The 16,117-nt window shown below is 40.0% G+C and overlaps 1 protein-coding gene across 4 annotated transcripts in view; it reads left to right on the forward strand.

The window, feature by feature from the left end:
• Window positions 1-16,117, forward strand: part of kcnq5a (potassium voltage-gated channel, KQT-like subfamily, member 5a) — a 94,606-nt gene that overhangs the window by 62,510 nt on the left and 15,979 nt on the right. For 2 of the 4 annotated variants that reach the window (XM_025008782.2, XM_025008788.2), the window contains exons 5-8: window positions 653-778; window positions 3,213-3,323; window positions 3,456-3,551; window positions 6,257-6,345. In XM_025008782.2, the coding sequence (XP_024864550.1) occupies window positions 653-778; window positions 3,213-3,323; window positions 3,456-3,551; window positions 6,257-6,345 (422 nt within the window). Of the gene's footprint in view, window positions 1-652; window positions 779-3,212; window positions 3,324-3,455; window positions 3,552-6,256; window positions 6,346-6,599; window positions 6,695-8,639; window positions 8,667-16,117 lie in introns of all 4 variants that reach the window. The other 2 variants (XM_025008780.2, XM_017430871.3) reach the window with 2 other exon arrangements.

The raw sequence follows: 16,117 nt of genomic DNA on the forward strand, positions 1-16,117 counted from the left end.
AAATGCATGTTTAAACACAGAGCTACAAGGTAAGAACTACCACAAAATCTCAACAACAGACAATATCTACCTGAAGTGTATTTTTATTCTTTCAGTCAGGAAAATGTCCCATTAATTTACTCAGAGAGGCGGGACCTAAAGATTGTACTGCGACCAGCCACTAGGGGACGCTTGTCCTTTGTGGCTTCAACTTCTGGCCACAGGACTTGTGTCTAGTTAGACTATGTTTATGATTCCAACGTGGCTGAAGTAAATTTTGCAACAAACTGTTTGTATGTTATAGAAATTACAAATGGTGTTAAATACAGTGTTAAAATGTGTTTAGTCTGACTTTAATCTGTTTTTATTGCATCTTTTTTTGTGTTACAATGTATTGTGCTCTCTGTTTTGTCTTTATACACTTATTTGTTTAAAATGCTGTGGTGCTGTAATTTTATATTACTTAAGGTTATATTTTTATGCATCCTCAAGCAGTAAAAAATCAGTTGTCAAGGTCTGTTTGTTTCCTTAATGCACATATTGATGGTGTTGGTAAATACCAAGATCCCTTCTGCTTTTCAGCTATTTCTGCTGCATGGAAGAAAATATGGAATATAAAATATTTTTTTCCCTAAAGGTAGCAGATATATTTTATGCTGATTTGTGCTTGCAGGAGCTGGTGACTGCTTGGTATATTGGGTTCCTGGTGCTCATTTTCTCCTCTTTCTTGGTCTATCTGGTGGAGAAAGAATTCAACAAGGAGTTTGATACGTATGCTGATGCTCTGTGGTGGGGCACGGTGAGCACACACACACACACATCAGAGATACGAAAGTGGTGAGGCTTTTTATATCCACACCTTTTGTACATAAACAAACACTCCACATTTTGCAGGTTGAGTGAGCACAAAGCTTTCTGGAGAACTACGGAAATCTTTTTGACAGCTTTGTCTTTTAACATTTTAAAGTTTCAGATTAAAGGGACTCCCACATAGTTGTGAATCTTACAATCTGTTTCTCAAACCTCACTTTGCCCCCTCCTTAATCAAACTGTATCAAGATAAAAGTTGCACTGCATCTTTCTGACAACAGTGATAAATTTCCATTTTCACTTTCAGCGTGACCCTAATGACACTGGCAACGCGAACCCCAGCAAGAGTAGTTCTTGAAGTCACACTTGGCTGGCTGCGCTGCACTGTTTCCTCCTGTATCCTCCCTCGGAAGTGTGGAAACAGACAAGACGCAATCGAGAAACGGGCCCAATCAATAAATCCAATTTTCTCCTGCTGCCAGGTGAAACTGGCCTGTGAAGCTTGTGGGACTGATACTCAGACAGTCTGTTCCCCTGCTCTGAGACCTTGAGGCGTCGTCCTGTCTCTTAGAGACTAAAAGCTGTTATATATGATGTGAAAAGCTGAAGTTTAGCTACAGAAAACTTTGCAGCTGTATGAGTCAACGCAAAGGCTGTCAGAAAGAAAACTGTGAACCTCCAGCCAGCACGAAGATTCAGGAATTACTTTGCAGTGATGTGATTCTTTAATGCACACATACTGAATATGCTTGTCCTTCACATTGGTACATCTTTGTTTTGCTTTATTTCATTTGTGGTAAAAAAACAACAACATTGGTTTAGAAGCATCTTTGCACTTACATAGGGGTTGGCATTTAAATGATTTCACTGTTCTATTCATCTATTCAGTTTCAAAATGTTTTAAATGCTTGGGAGATCTGAGTTAGAAATGTCAGTGAATCTAGCAGCAGCAGTGAGAGGTGACTCATACCGCACAGTCCTCAAGGCCACCGAGCTAGTTAGTGTTGCTTTGTTGTTTGACTTGTGTGAGGCTGTTGTGGAAAGCAATCAAAGGTGGAGCAACAACTTTATGAGCATTTTCGGAGTTTTAATTATCTGACGGCTGAGGTTGAGCCATTTTTGGCACAAAACCCTTTCATACATTGTTTGGAAAGGTGCAATAGCTTTGAAATTTTTGGACAGCTTCATTTCCAGCAAATTGTGTTCAAAGAAAAACAAGTAAGGGTTAATACGAAAAGGAATTGAGTTTTGAGGAAACGAGGAATTGTTACAATATTTTGAATTTGAGACTTTTAGGTTGCCATTTTCAGTACCAGTTTCTTTTCACTTTTATACCTTCAGTTTCTCCTTATCACGTTTACTAAACTGGACCTTTAACATTTAAATATTACTTTTAACAAAGCGCAATTTTAAACTACATTAACACAAATGCACTGGTTTTGTATTTTGGCACATAGTCTGTTGTTCTCAGAAAAGGTTGAAAATAAATGACAGCACTGTGCAAACCTTTAGTCCTTTTTTGATTTGCCTAACCAAATGTTTTGTTTTGGGGGTTGGGGCAAAAAAAAAAAAAAAAAAGAAGTAAAATAAAACATCATGCCCCATTTTTGCCAAAATTAACCTTTTTCTTTGTTTCAAAAAATACCTGGGTTAATTTTTGCAGAAAGTTTAGGAGGATAGAGATATCTAGAGATAAACTAATTAATTGTCTAACCAATTTTAATCTATAGCTGATATTTACCATTTTTAAAAAATCAGTAATCAGTCATGCTTGTGCATGCTTAATCAGTTACCAAGTAGGAAAATGAAGATGCAGCAGCAGCTACAACCATCTTACTGTAACCTACAATTAAATTCTTTTAGGCTAGAAAGATCTTCTAGATATTTTTTGTAAATGAACAAGTTCTTCCAAGGGTTGTTAAATATACATTTATGAAATTAGGCAATTATTGTTATATTTTGTCAAATAATAATAATGACTAACAATTGTAAATAAAATAAAAAATGGTGTTGCATATTGGCCATCGGCTGCCCTCATTTTAAAAAATCTGCATGGGCCATAAAAAAATAATTTTGATCGACCTCTGCTTTTATTGTTGTTTAACAAGTTCAAAGATGAAGAAAATTCATATTTTCTACTTGACATATTCATTTTTATGACAGTGTGAAATGTTAAAGTAAACTTCTGGTTTCTTTCAGGTTTTATGACCTACCTCACTTGATATATTGTTCAATCTTGTGCAGATGTCAAATATTGCACATCTTCTCTGTAAGTGTCGGGGGGTATACCTGAATGAAACTGTCAAACACGCCTCATGTCTGAAACTGCCTACTATTTGAGCTGATGTCCAACGGACCCAAAATGGATTGTGTAATAGCTTGTAACAGTATGGATCCCTGACAGTCGACCTTTGACCTTACAGATCACCTTAACAACAATCGGTTATGGTGATAAAACCCCACAGACGTGGACAGGGCGGTTATTATCAGCTGGTTTCGCTCTGCTTGGGATCTCCTTCTTTGCTTTGCCAGCTGTGAGTGAAATACATTTATCACTTCAAAATAATACGTAATGACGCTGCTCCCGTTTAAATATGGGGCACTTTTTTTTTTAATTTGATGGATTTTTTTTTTTATTGTGTGGATGTGGGATTTTGTACTCATAGGGCATCCTGGGGTCAGGTTTTGCCCTGAAGGTGCAGGAGCAGCATCGCCAGAAGCACTTTGAAAAAAGAAGGAACCCAGCTGCCAGCCTGATCCAGGTAGAAACACACATCGAGTGAACAAAATCACTTCTTATCTATTGAATTCGTCATTCCCTAGCAGTTGCTGCAGGCATTTAGGATCTGTATGAACACAGACAACTTTCTTTTTTCCGTTAATGTGTAAATTTCAGTGCACTTCCGTGATTTCTATGTCTGTTTGGCTTTTCATTCATGTGTTCCGTGTTTTAATAAAAAGCATGAATGCGACCGCTGTGAGGATACATTTAGGTGTTTAATAAATATGTGTGTGTGTGTGTGTGTGTGTGTGTGTGTTGCCTTTCCCTGGGCTGTTCAGGAGAGCTGCTGACAATGAATTATGGTGTGTGAGGAGCACTGTCATGTCTCAGGTCCAAAAGCAACACACACTGCTGGGATTTATTAGCCGTTTCCATGGCGATCGATCCCTGGGTAGACGCTCCCCCAGACTGTCAGTCATTGTAATAGACATGACCAGCTGCATTGCTTTTTAATGAACAATAAATATCTGCTCTGGGGTGTCTGCATAACTACAAGTGTGCAGCTGTGTGTGTGTGTGGGTTTCTGTTTGTTGCAAGCGGTTCTCTGTATCTGCTGTCAGCTCTTCTCCATTATTAACCACCCCGGCCTCACTTTTTGAAATGTTTCACCTCACAGTGTAATCCAAAACCTAAACAACTGAGCCATTTTTTGCTATCATTTGCATCAGATATGGAAAGTGAAAATGTACAAACCATTCTCAAAATTTGGAGTTATATACAGGCAGACCAAAAGTTCCTGACATGAGCAATCTTAGCAATGACTACACATGCTACACTTTTAATAATTATGCCTGTGTCTTAAAAGTACTTTCTTGACTGAAAATGTCAAGTTGACAAAGCTTGCCTCCTTTTCTGCAAATGCAATCAAGACGTCCTTCACTCTCTCTGCTGATAATATCCCATAATACTATAAGACTGTTGTTTAACAAAGCAAGCTAGTTGGCTTCCAATCACGAAAATACCGTCAATCAGTTTAACTAAAATAAGTCAGGCTATTGAAGCAGTGTCGGATGTAAACCCCAAAACAACTCATTAAGTGAGCGTCTCATCCTGCATGTGTTGAACTCGCTTGTGTTTTATTGGCTCTGGATCAAGTCAGTGTCTGTTATATGTCAGCTCATAATATAATATTTTTCTCAACAGGTAACCAAGAAGGAAACTTGGGAGCAGCTTTAATGTCTTAAATATGTGGATTTTGTCATCGAACCTCAGTGCACTCCCTCATTTCACACCCCTCTCCCTGCTTTCAATAATTGTTGGTCGTTGGTCTAGTATTTGTCTGCATGCAGGACAGGAAATTACCACTGGCCTCAAGCCACAGCAGCTGGTCAGGTCACAAAAATACTAACACTTATTATTTATTTGTGTTTCTGAGGGAACAATAGCTCTCCAAATAGATTAGAAATGGTGTTGATCGGCGTAAAAACTACCAAAAATCCTAACTGACCAGTCTATGGCAGGTGGCCAGAGTTAATTTTTAACTTGTGTTTAAAGTGTTTTCTTGTTGTGACACAACCAGAACTGGCACCACTGAAGAGGTTCATTCAGCTGTGAAGGTTTTAAGGAAAACGGTGGTTTAGAGTTTAAAGAAAGCAAAATTGCGTCCCCTGCCAAATTGAATCGATCCTTCTACCTCATCATTTAATGAAAAAGTTGGCTGAATATAATAGTTATGGTGCTGCAGAATTCGAAAACAAAAGATTCAACTTAGTGTAATTTTTTTAGATTGAGAAGAAAGTCCTTTACTGAACCTTCATTTAGTTGCTTTTAGCTTGAGAAGAACTTAGTCTGAGACAAAAGGACAAAACGATTGTCGGTCTTTGAGCAGACATTCCTACAAGTGGAAAAACCTTAAGCTCACTTTAATTTTAACTGGATTGTTCCACTTTAGATTTCTCCAAGGCTCGTTGAGAAGAAGTTCAATTTAAATCTAATTATTTACAAATCAGTCCAAATCAATGCAGTTTATTTACAGTTTACTCAGTTCATTTATTTATATATAATGCCAATTAGTAAAAAAAAATGGCCTGGGTGAGGATCTATCTGATTTATATGCCTTTACTTTAAAAAGGAATTTTAAACAAAACTGAGAGATCTAAAGACAGAAAAACATTAAACCACCTATCAATGTCAGAAAATTCATAGATTTATATCCCAACTCCCACTACCTGAACCAAGTGTTTATTATTCTATTAACGTAATTGTTCTATAATATTTAAACAAGCACTGCAGCCTCTGTAGGAAGCATTAAGGCAGGTGATAGGCTTTAGTCTTTCGACCACTGTATCCAAAAGCTCAGAGATTTGACAAAGTAAACAAACATAAAGAATCTGAGAACGCAGAGAGTATGAAATCACTTTCAAATAATTCGATGATAAAAACTTCTTTAACTTAGCACCATTTATTACTCATAATCCAGTTACTTTTATATGCTCAAATGAATATAAAATATAGAGAACAATATCTGTTCTCTTTGTCATATAAAATTTTAAAAAAAAAAGCTGCATATATGAAAACACAACTGGATATCGAGAACTTCTGATTTGGTGCCAGCAGGTTACATAATCTCTGTTTATGTCAGATGTTCACATAAAACTTGGTCTCGTTTCTTCACCATGTTTGTGCGTTCACCCTCCCTTGTGGTTGTTGTTTGTGTGTATCATCTCTGCTCCCTCCCCCACCCAGGCAGCTTGGCGTCTGTACTCCACCGACGGCGCTCGTCCCTACCTCAGAGCCACTTGGCATCACTACCAAAGTGCTCTCCCACCCCTCAGGCATGTATCCCCTCCACCAGCACCACCATCACCACCCCACGTTCTGCCAACAACCCCCCCTGAACAACACTGCATCCACACTACCCCAAGAAACTAATCGAGTTTTTCCTCTTTTTTTTTTTTTTTTTCCTCACCATCTTTCTCTCACATCCTACCCAACTTATACACCCTTCTACCCCACTATTTTTTTGGTTCTTCCCAAATTCCATTAATTGTTCCTTTACCATCATTTATCCTGTTGACTTTGCACGTAGTGTGTCTGGCGTAGTTATGCTGCTGATGAGAACTCAGTTTCCATTGCTACCTGGAAGCCTCATTTGAAGGCGTTGCATACCTGCAGCCCCGCCAAGTAGGTAACAACTTACAGACTTACAAACATGGCTGCTGCCGCTTCTCAGCCCTGAACGTCATCTCTTTCCCCTCAGCTGTTTGTCCTTACTGGTGTTTCTGCTCTTCGCTGATCATTATGAAGCACTGTAACCATTTTTCAACTTTCATTAACACTTTTTCCTCATGCAGGTGTAGTTTGCTTGGCTTGTGATAACCTTTAACACCCTTTTTATATTATAATACATTCATACATTCTCTTGTGATTTGTCTACTGTAGCATCTGCAGTCAGGCCCTAAATATTCTGATGAATGGGACTCCTTTAGTTGTTTAAAACTATGGTTTAGGTATTGAACAACTATTAAATTCCTGGATAAATTTTGAGGGGTGCCATTACAGCTACTGCACCAAAATCCCAACATTACCTCTGTATTTAATCTAAAAAAAATCTCTACATTTTTTACAAATTTGAAAAGAGAACTAAGATCAGGAGAACTGTAAAACTAAAAAGTTAGAGTAAAATAAAAGTGTTCACAAAATTTTTGAAAGTTAAGACAAATCAAAAGTTGGACTGTGTGACATCAACTCTCAAGTGAATATTCCATGGAAAAATTTCCAAAACCTATAAAATCTAAACTGTGATTGTGAACGAACCACTAAATCTATCAAAATGTCCATTTAGACATATCAAGTCCAACTTTCTGTGACTCATTAAAACTTCCCCTGTGACATATTTGGGCAGCACGATGGACTAGCGGTCAGCAATGTTGCCTCACAGCAAGAAGGTCCTGAGTTCAAGCTCCGGTTTGGATCTGGGGATTTTCTGTGTGGAGTTTGCATGTTCTCCTTCTGGTTGCGTGGGATTTCTCCAGGCGCTCCGGTTTCCTCCCACAGTCTAAAAACATGCATGTTAGGCTGCCTTCAGGCCCAGCCCACCATTGAAAAAGAGATGGGATTTGCCTGGTTAAATAAATTTTATTCATAATAAAATATGAGCTGTAGCGCTTCAATGAGATCAGGGTTTTCTCAATCGTTTTGCCAGAAAACGAAAATTTCTCACACTTTGATGTGAATTTTGTAGACAAAATTCAATGTACTGCTGCCAAGTCATAACTGCATGTTTTAGTATAATATGCATGTAGTTGTTTTCAACGCTGCAGGGCAGGAGAACAGACAAAAACATAGAATAGTAATAATAAGGATGCTTCAGCGCTTATGAATTGGCATTTCTAATTAATATGTTAACAGTTGTAGAGATTCTTTGAATGACTTCAGTTTTGAGAAATAGAGATTAATTCTGACTAACATTTAGTCTGAACAGAACCAAGAGCAAAGAGATTTGTCTTAAAATAACTCCAGTCATAAAATAAATTCATAGTGGTTTGTGCAAACAGTTTTATAAACTTTTAATTTGTGTCATTTGTTCATTACATAGAACTATATGCTTTATTTGTAGCTACAAACAGTAGCAGTAGCAGCTAGCTGGAGCACTTCTGGTGCAGTATGGGTCACTTCCAGCAGGAACAGCAGGAACACCATCATCATATTTAATAATTTGATAACAGTGAAACTGACAGTGTTTTAAAGGATTGTAAAACAGTGTTTGCATGATGGAATCTCTCAATCTAATAAAAACAATTCACAAAAGTATTCACTAAGCAAATTTCAGTTTTCGTATTTAGTAGTTTATAGCTTCACATACATTTTTTGTATCCAGAAGTAAAGACTACATACATAGACAGGGTTTCATGCTTCACTCAGAACTAATGCCTAACCTGACTGTGTATGACCATTGCTTGCATGTGCTTGGAAAAAAAAAGGTAGTTAACTGAACTTTAACCCGATTAAAGTTCTATGGGCTTGATGGCTTCCATATCCATCAGTGTAATGCAGTTTTATTTAGCTTAAAGACTGATTTCTCTCCCTTTGTCTCCTCCTTTTTATCCCACTAATTATCCCACTAAAGGAAAGAGCAGGGAGAGACTACTTACAGGTTTGTATGACTCCCAGCGCATACCTCTAAAAGCACAAAAACACACACATACATGCACACACAAACACATACACCAAACATTTAACTGTTATTGATATTATGTCATTATGTTTCATCTAGTTTCAAGTGGTTTTCTTGGTCTGTTTATGTATCTTTTTCTTTTTTTTTTTTTTGATTAAAACAGTGCACATTAAAGAACATTACCACAATATGCAGGAATTAGCACAACAGCTAAATTTCATTCTTTGTCCTAAGACAAGTAAACACAAATACCTCACTATACAATTCACAAGACAGAACACAGTGCACATAGTTATAGTAAAAGAAGCAAAAAAAATAAATAAAAAAATAAAACTAACAAACAGACAAAACTATAAAAACAAGATAAAAGACCCTCCGCTATAAGCAGTGGAAGACATTATGAATGAGTACATAACTGGTGTGCTTTGAACCAATGTGTGAGTTTCCCGCTCATGCATCACTCATTTAGAAATGTATGCTTTGACTGATTATTGATTATTCCTTCTTTATTAGTTTGGTTTATTTCCTTCTGTATTTAGTTTAGATGCATACTACTGGAAGTCATTTAAAGATTGCAGTTGCCCCAACTAAGCCAGGACACACCTGATATCTTCTAGTTTGTTGGGGTTTTTTTTGACTGAGTCAATGTGTTTGAAATCATTAGGTTATTTTTAGATTTTGTTGATATCCCCGGTGTGTTTTAGCTAAGGAAAAATAGGATTGCTTTCAGACAATTGGTGAAAAAATAAGTTTGAAAAAGCAAGAAACATTACAATTTAGCGTAAGTACAGCAAATCATTGGTGCATTCATTAGTATACCAGTGGACCTTAAAGTAATACAAAGTATGGATAAGCATTTTAAGCAAAAAGACTGTGATTTGTCTGTAATTACCCTTTTTTTTCTTTAAATATTTGACCCCATGTCTTGCAGCAAAAAAAAAACATCTAATAAAACAGAGGCTTCAGGTACAAAGACATGCTGCTGCTAATCTTGCTAGCTGCAGATCTTTAGAATCCTTCATTTTCACCCATCCAGAGGATCAATGTAAAGGAAGATACATGTATGCTGGTAGTAAAACTGAATTCACTATGGTTTCCACTTTAGAATCCTTTCAAAACAAACGACAATAGAAAAAAACTGTCATAGTTTGGTATTTTCAGTTTTGTGTTTGATTATTGTTTTGTTTCGGTTTAGTTTTCCTGTTTCATGCCCTGTCACTCTCCACCTCCCCAGTACTTTTCCTGTTAGGTCTGCCACGCCCATCTCCACCTGCTTGTAATTATTCTCTCTCACCTGTGTCCATTTTCCTCATTATCCTCTGTCTTTAAGTACCGGTCTTTCTCATTCACTACTCACTGGATCATTCCGTTTTGTCATGCTTGTTCTCTTTGTTCATTGCCTTTGCCTTGGTTCTGGATTTTGTTATTGTTAGTTTCTGCTGCCACGTCAGCCTTTTGTTTTGGTTATATTTTACTTTAATAAATTAGTTTTATTTTAAAAACATGATTCTTTGCTCTGGGTTCACCTCTGTCTCCACGCCTTGTGACAAAAACATATCCTAGGACACTACGATTTGTTTTGTTTTTCTTTCTTTCTTTTATTGTGTTGTTAAAAGCACTGCGACAAGAAAAGCACCACTAGAAAACAACTGTAACAATCATATTGATTCTTCAAATTGGCATAATTTATTTCTTAAATATTTGAAATATCTGCCTATCCCCTACCAAGATGAATTTGTTCTGATAAAGGGACATTAAAAGTTTTGGTGAATATAAAAATAATGATTTGTTATGCACTGGAAAAGAAAAGTATGCTCATTTATTTTCTCTACTGCAGTGTATTGAACTAAACAGAGTGCAAATTTAAAAAGCAAGAACAATATCTTTACTTTAGTCACACACAGATAAAGTAAGATGAGGGATTTCAGGGTGAGATTTTGTGAAGATATGTTTTCTTACTGAGTTTCTTCTCTATTTTCTTTGATCGTTTTTTTTAATGATTCTTCTTTGATTCGTACTCCTTTCTTTTCTCTTCATTTAATTCTTGGGCAGAAAAGTGTCAATGGGTGTCTTTTCTTTTCTGTGTGTTTGTGTGTGCCTACTCACATTCACATGCCTTTAAAGACAGAAGTCTGTACCATGTCTGTACCATTACACACTTTTTCCATTGAGATGGTATTTATATAACTCATCAAACGTGCGTTTTAGGAGAGACAGACTGAGGTTGAAAACAGGCGGAGGGGATGGGAGAAGGGGGATATTTGAGAGAGAGAGAGAGAGAGAAACTGGGGGACAAAGACAGAGGAAGATTTGTGAGTTTAATTATTCTAGTATAGTTTTTACAGCGCAGCACCTCTTTGTCAACATTTGGGGTCCTTATGTTGAGCCAGCAGCTTCTGAGGCATTTAAACTTAACACAGCCACACACATACATGTTTAAAAAGATTAGTTTACGCTCCCAGCCAAACGCATAAACAAATGTGCTTCTCGTTTTCGAACAAAATGCTATTTAATTAGACTTTGTTGCTTCAACAACAACTTGTATTCCCCAGAAATCCTCCTGTCTAAAAGGCTTATTTCATTATGTTTTCTTTTCTTGGAAACTTTTGTTGCAGCCAAGTCCAATTTGCACTTGTTAAATCATAATTACTCAGACTTTTATGACACAGTTTCTTTTCTTTGTGCGGCTCTTTACCAAGGGAACTCTGTCTTATTAGTGGTTTTACAGGCTGTCGACTCTCGGCAGCTCAGCGGCGGTAGGTGCCGTTGTAAAAACGACTTGTGATTTTTTTTTTTTGCTTAAGCAGACTTGTAAACACCAACAGTAGTAAACATTTGGCGCACCACAAAGTGCTGCAGAGGATATCATGCTGAGTGTAAGCGTGCTGCGTGTTGGCAGTGAAAAGCGGCATGAAATTGGGGATAATGGGCTTTAATCTTTAGTTTATGGGTGTAGACAGGTGGGGTGTGTGGCGTTTGTTTGCACTTTGTGGTACGGTTGAAGTTTAATTCCACCCCTGTGATGTGGAGAACTGAGTGAAGAAGAATTGGCTTATAAACAATACAAGCAGAAACGGCATAAAATTAATTTGACGCTTTGGTTGCTTTCAATTTGGACAATATCACGAAATAAAGTTTATTTTTAAAGGCCTAGCTTTCCTTGAAGAAATGCATATCGCCTTTTAGGTCGATCTTTGTAGAATTGACTGAATTACAGCAATTTTCTTGTGTTTTCTAAGGTTAGTTTACTGTGGCAGCCATCTTGAATCAGGTTGAAAACAAAAGTTTGTCAGTTTTAGATCCAGTTTTTGTCATGTTCGGCGTTAACCTTCTGACCCACATGCAAAATCAACAAGACTGAGTGAGGTAAGGGTTTAATTTTATTTCTTTAAAGGCCGTGACAATTCTGCTTTTCCCTCTGGTAGCTTCGTTCAATCAGAAGTTCCTGGAATGAGAGTGGGGTTACTGGTGTCCTAGAATGAGGTTGTCAGTGAAGCAGAATGAAGTAGCTTACTTAGAATGGTTCTGGTAGAAGCATGGGGTAGTGTGTCCAGGGTCCTGTGTGGAGGATGGGTCGCGGAGATTCCTGAGACTGGGTGCCAGAGAATTGATGGAGCGGTGTGGGGGGAAGCAGCGGGCAGGCAGGCTTGCAGGTTCATCCACCGGAGGAAAAAACAATGGAACTTGATCCAGCTAGACAATCCAGAAGCGAACCTAAAGGCTGGCAAAGCACAGGGCTATGAGATCACTGGAAAATAACCGAAGAAACAAATCCAAAATCTCTAGTACAGTGAACTGCGAGAGACGGCTAGAGAGACTACCGGTGCACGTTAATCATCCAGCACTGAGTGGAGATTCTGCTGCTCCTTTATCCCCCAACACTGATGAGGCTGATGAGATCCACCTGTGTAGGCTGCCCAGGTTCCTCACCAAGATCCTTGCTGGAACAGATGCATCACTCATACTCACACTCACACACAGGAACCCTGACACTACCCCCCTTTTAAAGACCGCCTCCCGGCGGTCGAGATGAAGATGACTGATTCGAAGCTTCAAAATCTCTAATAAGATCAGGGTCCAGGATGAAAGAACGGGGAACCCATGACCGCTCCTCAGGTCCATAACCCTGCCAATCCACAAGATACTGGAACCCCCTACCCCAACGGCGAATAGCCAGAATCTTAGCAACGTCATACGCAGGATGACCGTCAATCTCCCGGGCGGGTGGTGGGGGTCTGGAAGGAGGGCAGAAAGGACTGGAACGGACCGGTTTAACGAGAGAAACATGAAACACTGGGTGGATCTTCAACCCATCAGGAAGCCTGAGGCGTACGGCTGAAGGACTGAGAACAGAGGTTATCTCAAAGGGACCAATAAAGCGAGGGGAAAGCTTACGATTGGATGCTTTGATATTGATGTCACGAGTGGAAAGCCAAACCTCCTGGCCAGGTGAATACGATGGTGCAGGGGTTCTTCTACGATCAGCCCTTCTGCGGTTCCCCTCGGCTGTCCGGTTGAGAGCGGCATTGGTCTGTGTCCAGATGTGTCTGCAACGGCGAAGGTGATGGCGGACAGAGGTGACGGATGCTTGATGTTCGTCTGAAGGAAACAGAGGAGGCTGATAGCCAAGAGAGGACTCAAAGGGTGATAGGCCAGTAGCTGTAGAGGTGTGGCTGTTGTGGGCATACTCCACCCAAGGCAAGTGCACACTCCAAGATGAAGGGTGTGACGAACAGAGACAACGAAGGGTGGCTTCGAGCTCCTGGTTCAGACGCTCAGCTTGACCATTAGTTTGGGGATGAAACCCAGAACTGAGTGTTACCTTAGCTCCTAGTGCTGTGCCAAACTCTTTCCAAACTCTAGAAACAAACTGTGGACCCCTGTCCGACAGAATCTCAGAGGGGATACCATGCAGACGAAACACATGTTTAGTTAGAAGATGGGCAGTTTGCATGGCAGTGGGAAGTTTACGTAAGGGAACCAGATGGCAAGCCTTAGAGAAGCGGTCAATGATGGTTAGAATGGTGGTGAAACCCTTTGAAGGAGGTAGCCCAGTAACAAAGTCTAAAGCTACATGCGACCAGGGACGTTTGGGAACTGAAAGAGGTTGAAGTAACCCACTGGGGGGTTGATTGCAAGTCTTATTGCGAGCACAAATGGGGAAGGCAAGCACATAGTTCTTGACATCTCTATATAAAGATGGCCACCAAAAGTTTCGTCTAATTAGGGAGACTGTTCTGTTAATGCCAGGATGACAAGAAAATTTTGCAGTATGGGCCCAATGAATGAGACGAGCTCTAACGGACGAAGGGACATACAGACGGTTGGGTGGTGTATTAATGGGACCAGGTTCAATCTGTTGGGCAGCCAGGACCTGGTCTCTGACCTCCCAGGAAAGGGTTCTAATAACACACGATTGTGGAATGATGGTAGTCTCAGGCATGTCCTGATCTGGGGAAAACTGTCTTGAAAGTGCATCTGGCTTAGTATTCTTGGATCCAGGTCTATAAGAAATAGTAAAGTTGAACCTGGAGAAAAAGAGAGACTAGCGAGACTGTCTGGGATTTAATCTCTTGGCCTGTTGAAGGTAAGCTAGATTCTTGTGATCTGTCCAGACAACAATGGGATGCTCCGCCCCCTCTAACCAATGACGCCATTCATCAAAAGCCATCTTTATTGCCAGGAGTTCTCTATCACCAACATCATAGTTTCTCTCTGCTGGTGAGAGGCGACGGGAGAAAAATGCACAGGGGTGCAATTTGTCATCAATGGAAGAGATTTGTGACAGCACCGCCCCTACCCCAGAATCAGAGGCATCCACTTCAACGATAAACTGTTTTAACGGGTCAGGTTGAGTAAGGATGGGCACATTAGCAAACCTCCTCTTCAAATCTATGAAACTTTGTTCAGCATCAGGTGACCAAGTGAAACTAGCCTTGGTGGAGGTGAGACGGGTAAGGGGAAGAACTGTTTGGCTATAGTCTTTAATAAAGCGACGGTAGAAATTTGCAAACCCCAGAAAACGTTGAAGCTGCTTGCGAGATGTGGGAGTAGGCCAGTCCAAGACTGCTTGAATCTTTGCTGGATCCGTCTTCACCTGCCCGCTTTCCAAAACATAACCAAGAAATGTCACTGAAGAGGCATGGAATTCGCATTTTTCCGCCTTGATGAACAGCCGATTCTCCAGAAGACGCTGAAGGACCAGCCGGACATGAGTCTTGTGTTCCCCTGAAGATCTTGAAAAAATAAGAATATCATCAAGGTAAACAAAGACAAACTGATTAAGAAAGTCCCTGAGGACGTCATTGACTAATGATTGGAACACCGCCGGTGCATTCATTAGACCAAAGGGCATAACTAAATACTCAAAATGGCCAAGTGGTGTCTTGAATGCTGTTTTCCACTCATCTCCCTCCCGGATTCTGATCAAGTGGTAAGCATTACGGAGGTCAAGCTTGGTAAAAATGGTGGCTCCCTGAACAAGTTCAAAAGCTGAGGCAAGTAATGGCAGTGGGTATTTATTCTTTACCGTGATTTGGTTTAGGGCTCTGTAGTCAATACATGGTCTGAGTGTTCCATCCTTCTTTCCAACGAAGAAAAACCCTGCTCCCAAAGGAGAAGTTGATGAACGGATGATGCCAGCAGCCAGGGACTCACTGATGTATCTCTCCATGCTCTCCCTCTCTGGTTTGGATATGCTGTACAAGCGGCTGGTGGGTAGTGGAGCTCCTGGAAGTAGGTCAATAGCACAATCGTAAGGACGGTGAGGAGGAAGAGAGAGTGCTTTAGACTTACTGAAAACCATGCGAAGGTCATGGTATTCAGAAGGTACACTGGCCAGGTCAGCAGGAGAGAGTTCCTCTGCAGGGTGAGAAACAACTGATGGAAGAGCTGAGTGTAGACATGATGACAAACAATATGTGCTCCAGGACTCTACCCGGCTGCTCCTCCAATCAAGGTGTGGATTATGGCAGAGAAGCCATGGAAAGCCCAAAACCACTGGAGACTGAGGAGAAGGGAATACAAAAAAGGTTATAACTTCACGATGATTTCCGGAAACCAAGAGCTCAATGGGAATCGTGCGACAAGTAATGACAGGTAAGGCTTTTCCATTAAGTGCAGAAACCAAAACTGGGGCTGGAAGAGGAACAGTGGGTATCTGGAGTTGACTAACAAGGTTATCATCAATCAGGTTTTGTTCACAACCAGAATCTATTAAAACAAATGTCTGAAAAGACTGATCACTTGTAATCAGTGAACATGGTAGAGTTAAACGGGAGGCTTTCTCAGAGTTGCCCACCACTTCTCCCGTAGCTAATGATGGGCCTTGTCTTTTGGCAGGTTCTTACAATCAGCAATGTAGTGCCCTGTTTGACCACAGTAAAGGCAGACGCCAGACCTCATGCGACGCTGTCGTTCTTCAGGAGTTA

This window comes from Kryptolebias marmoratus, linkage group LG22 (genome assembly GCF_001649575.2).
Source record: "Kryptolebias marmoratus isolate JLee-2015 linkage group LG22, ASM164957v2, whole genome shotgun sequence".
Taxonomy (NCBI): Eukaryota; Metazoa; Chordata; class Actinopteri; order Cyprinodontiformes; family Rivulidae; genus Kryptolebias; species Kryptolebias marmoratus.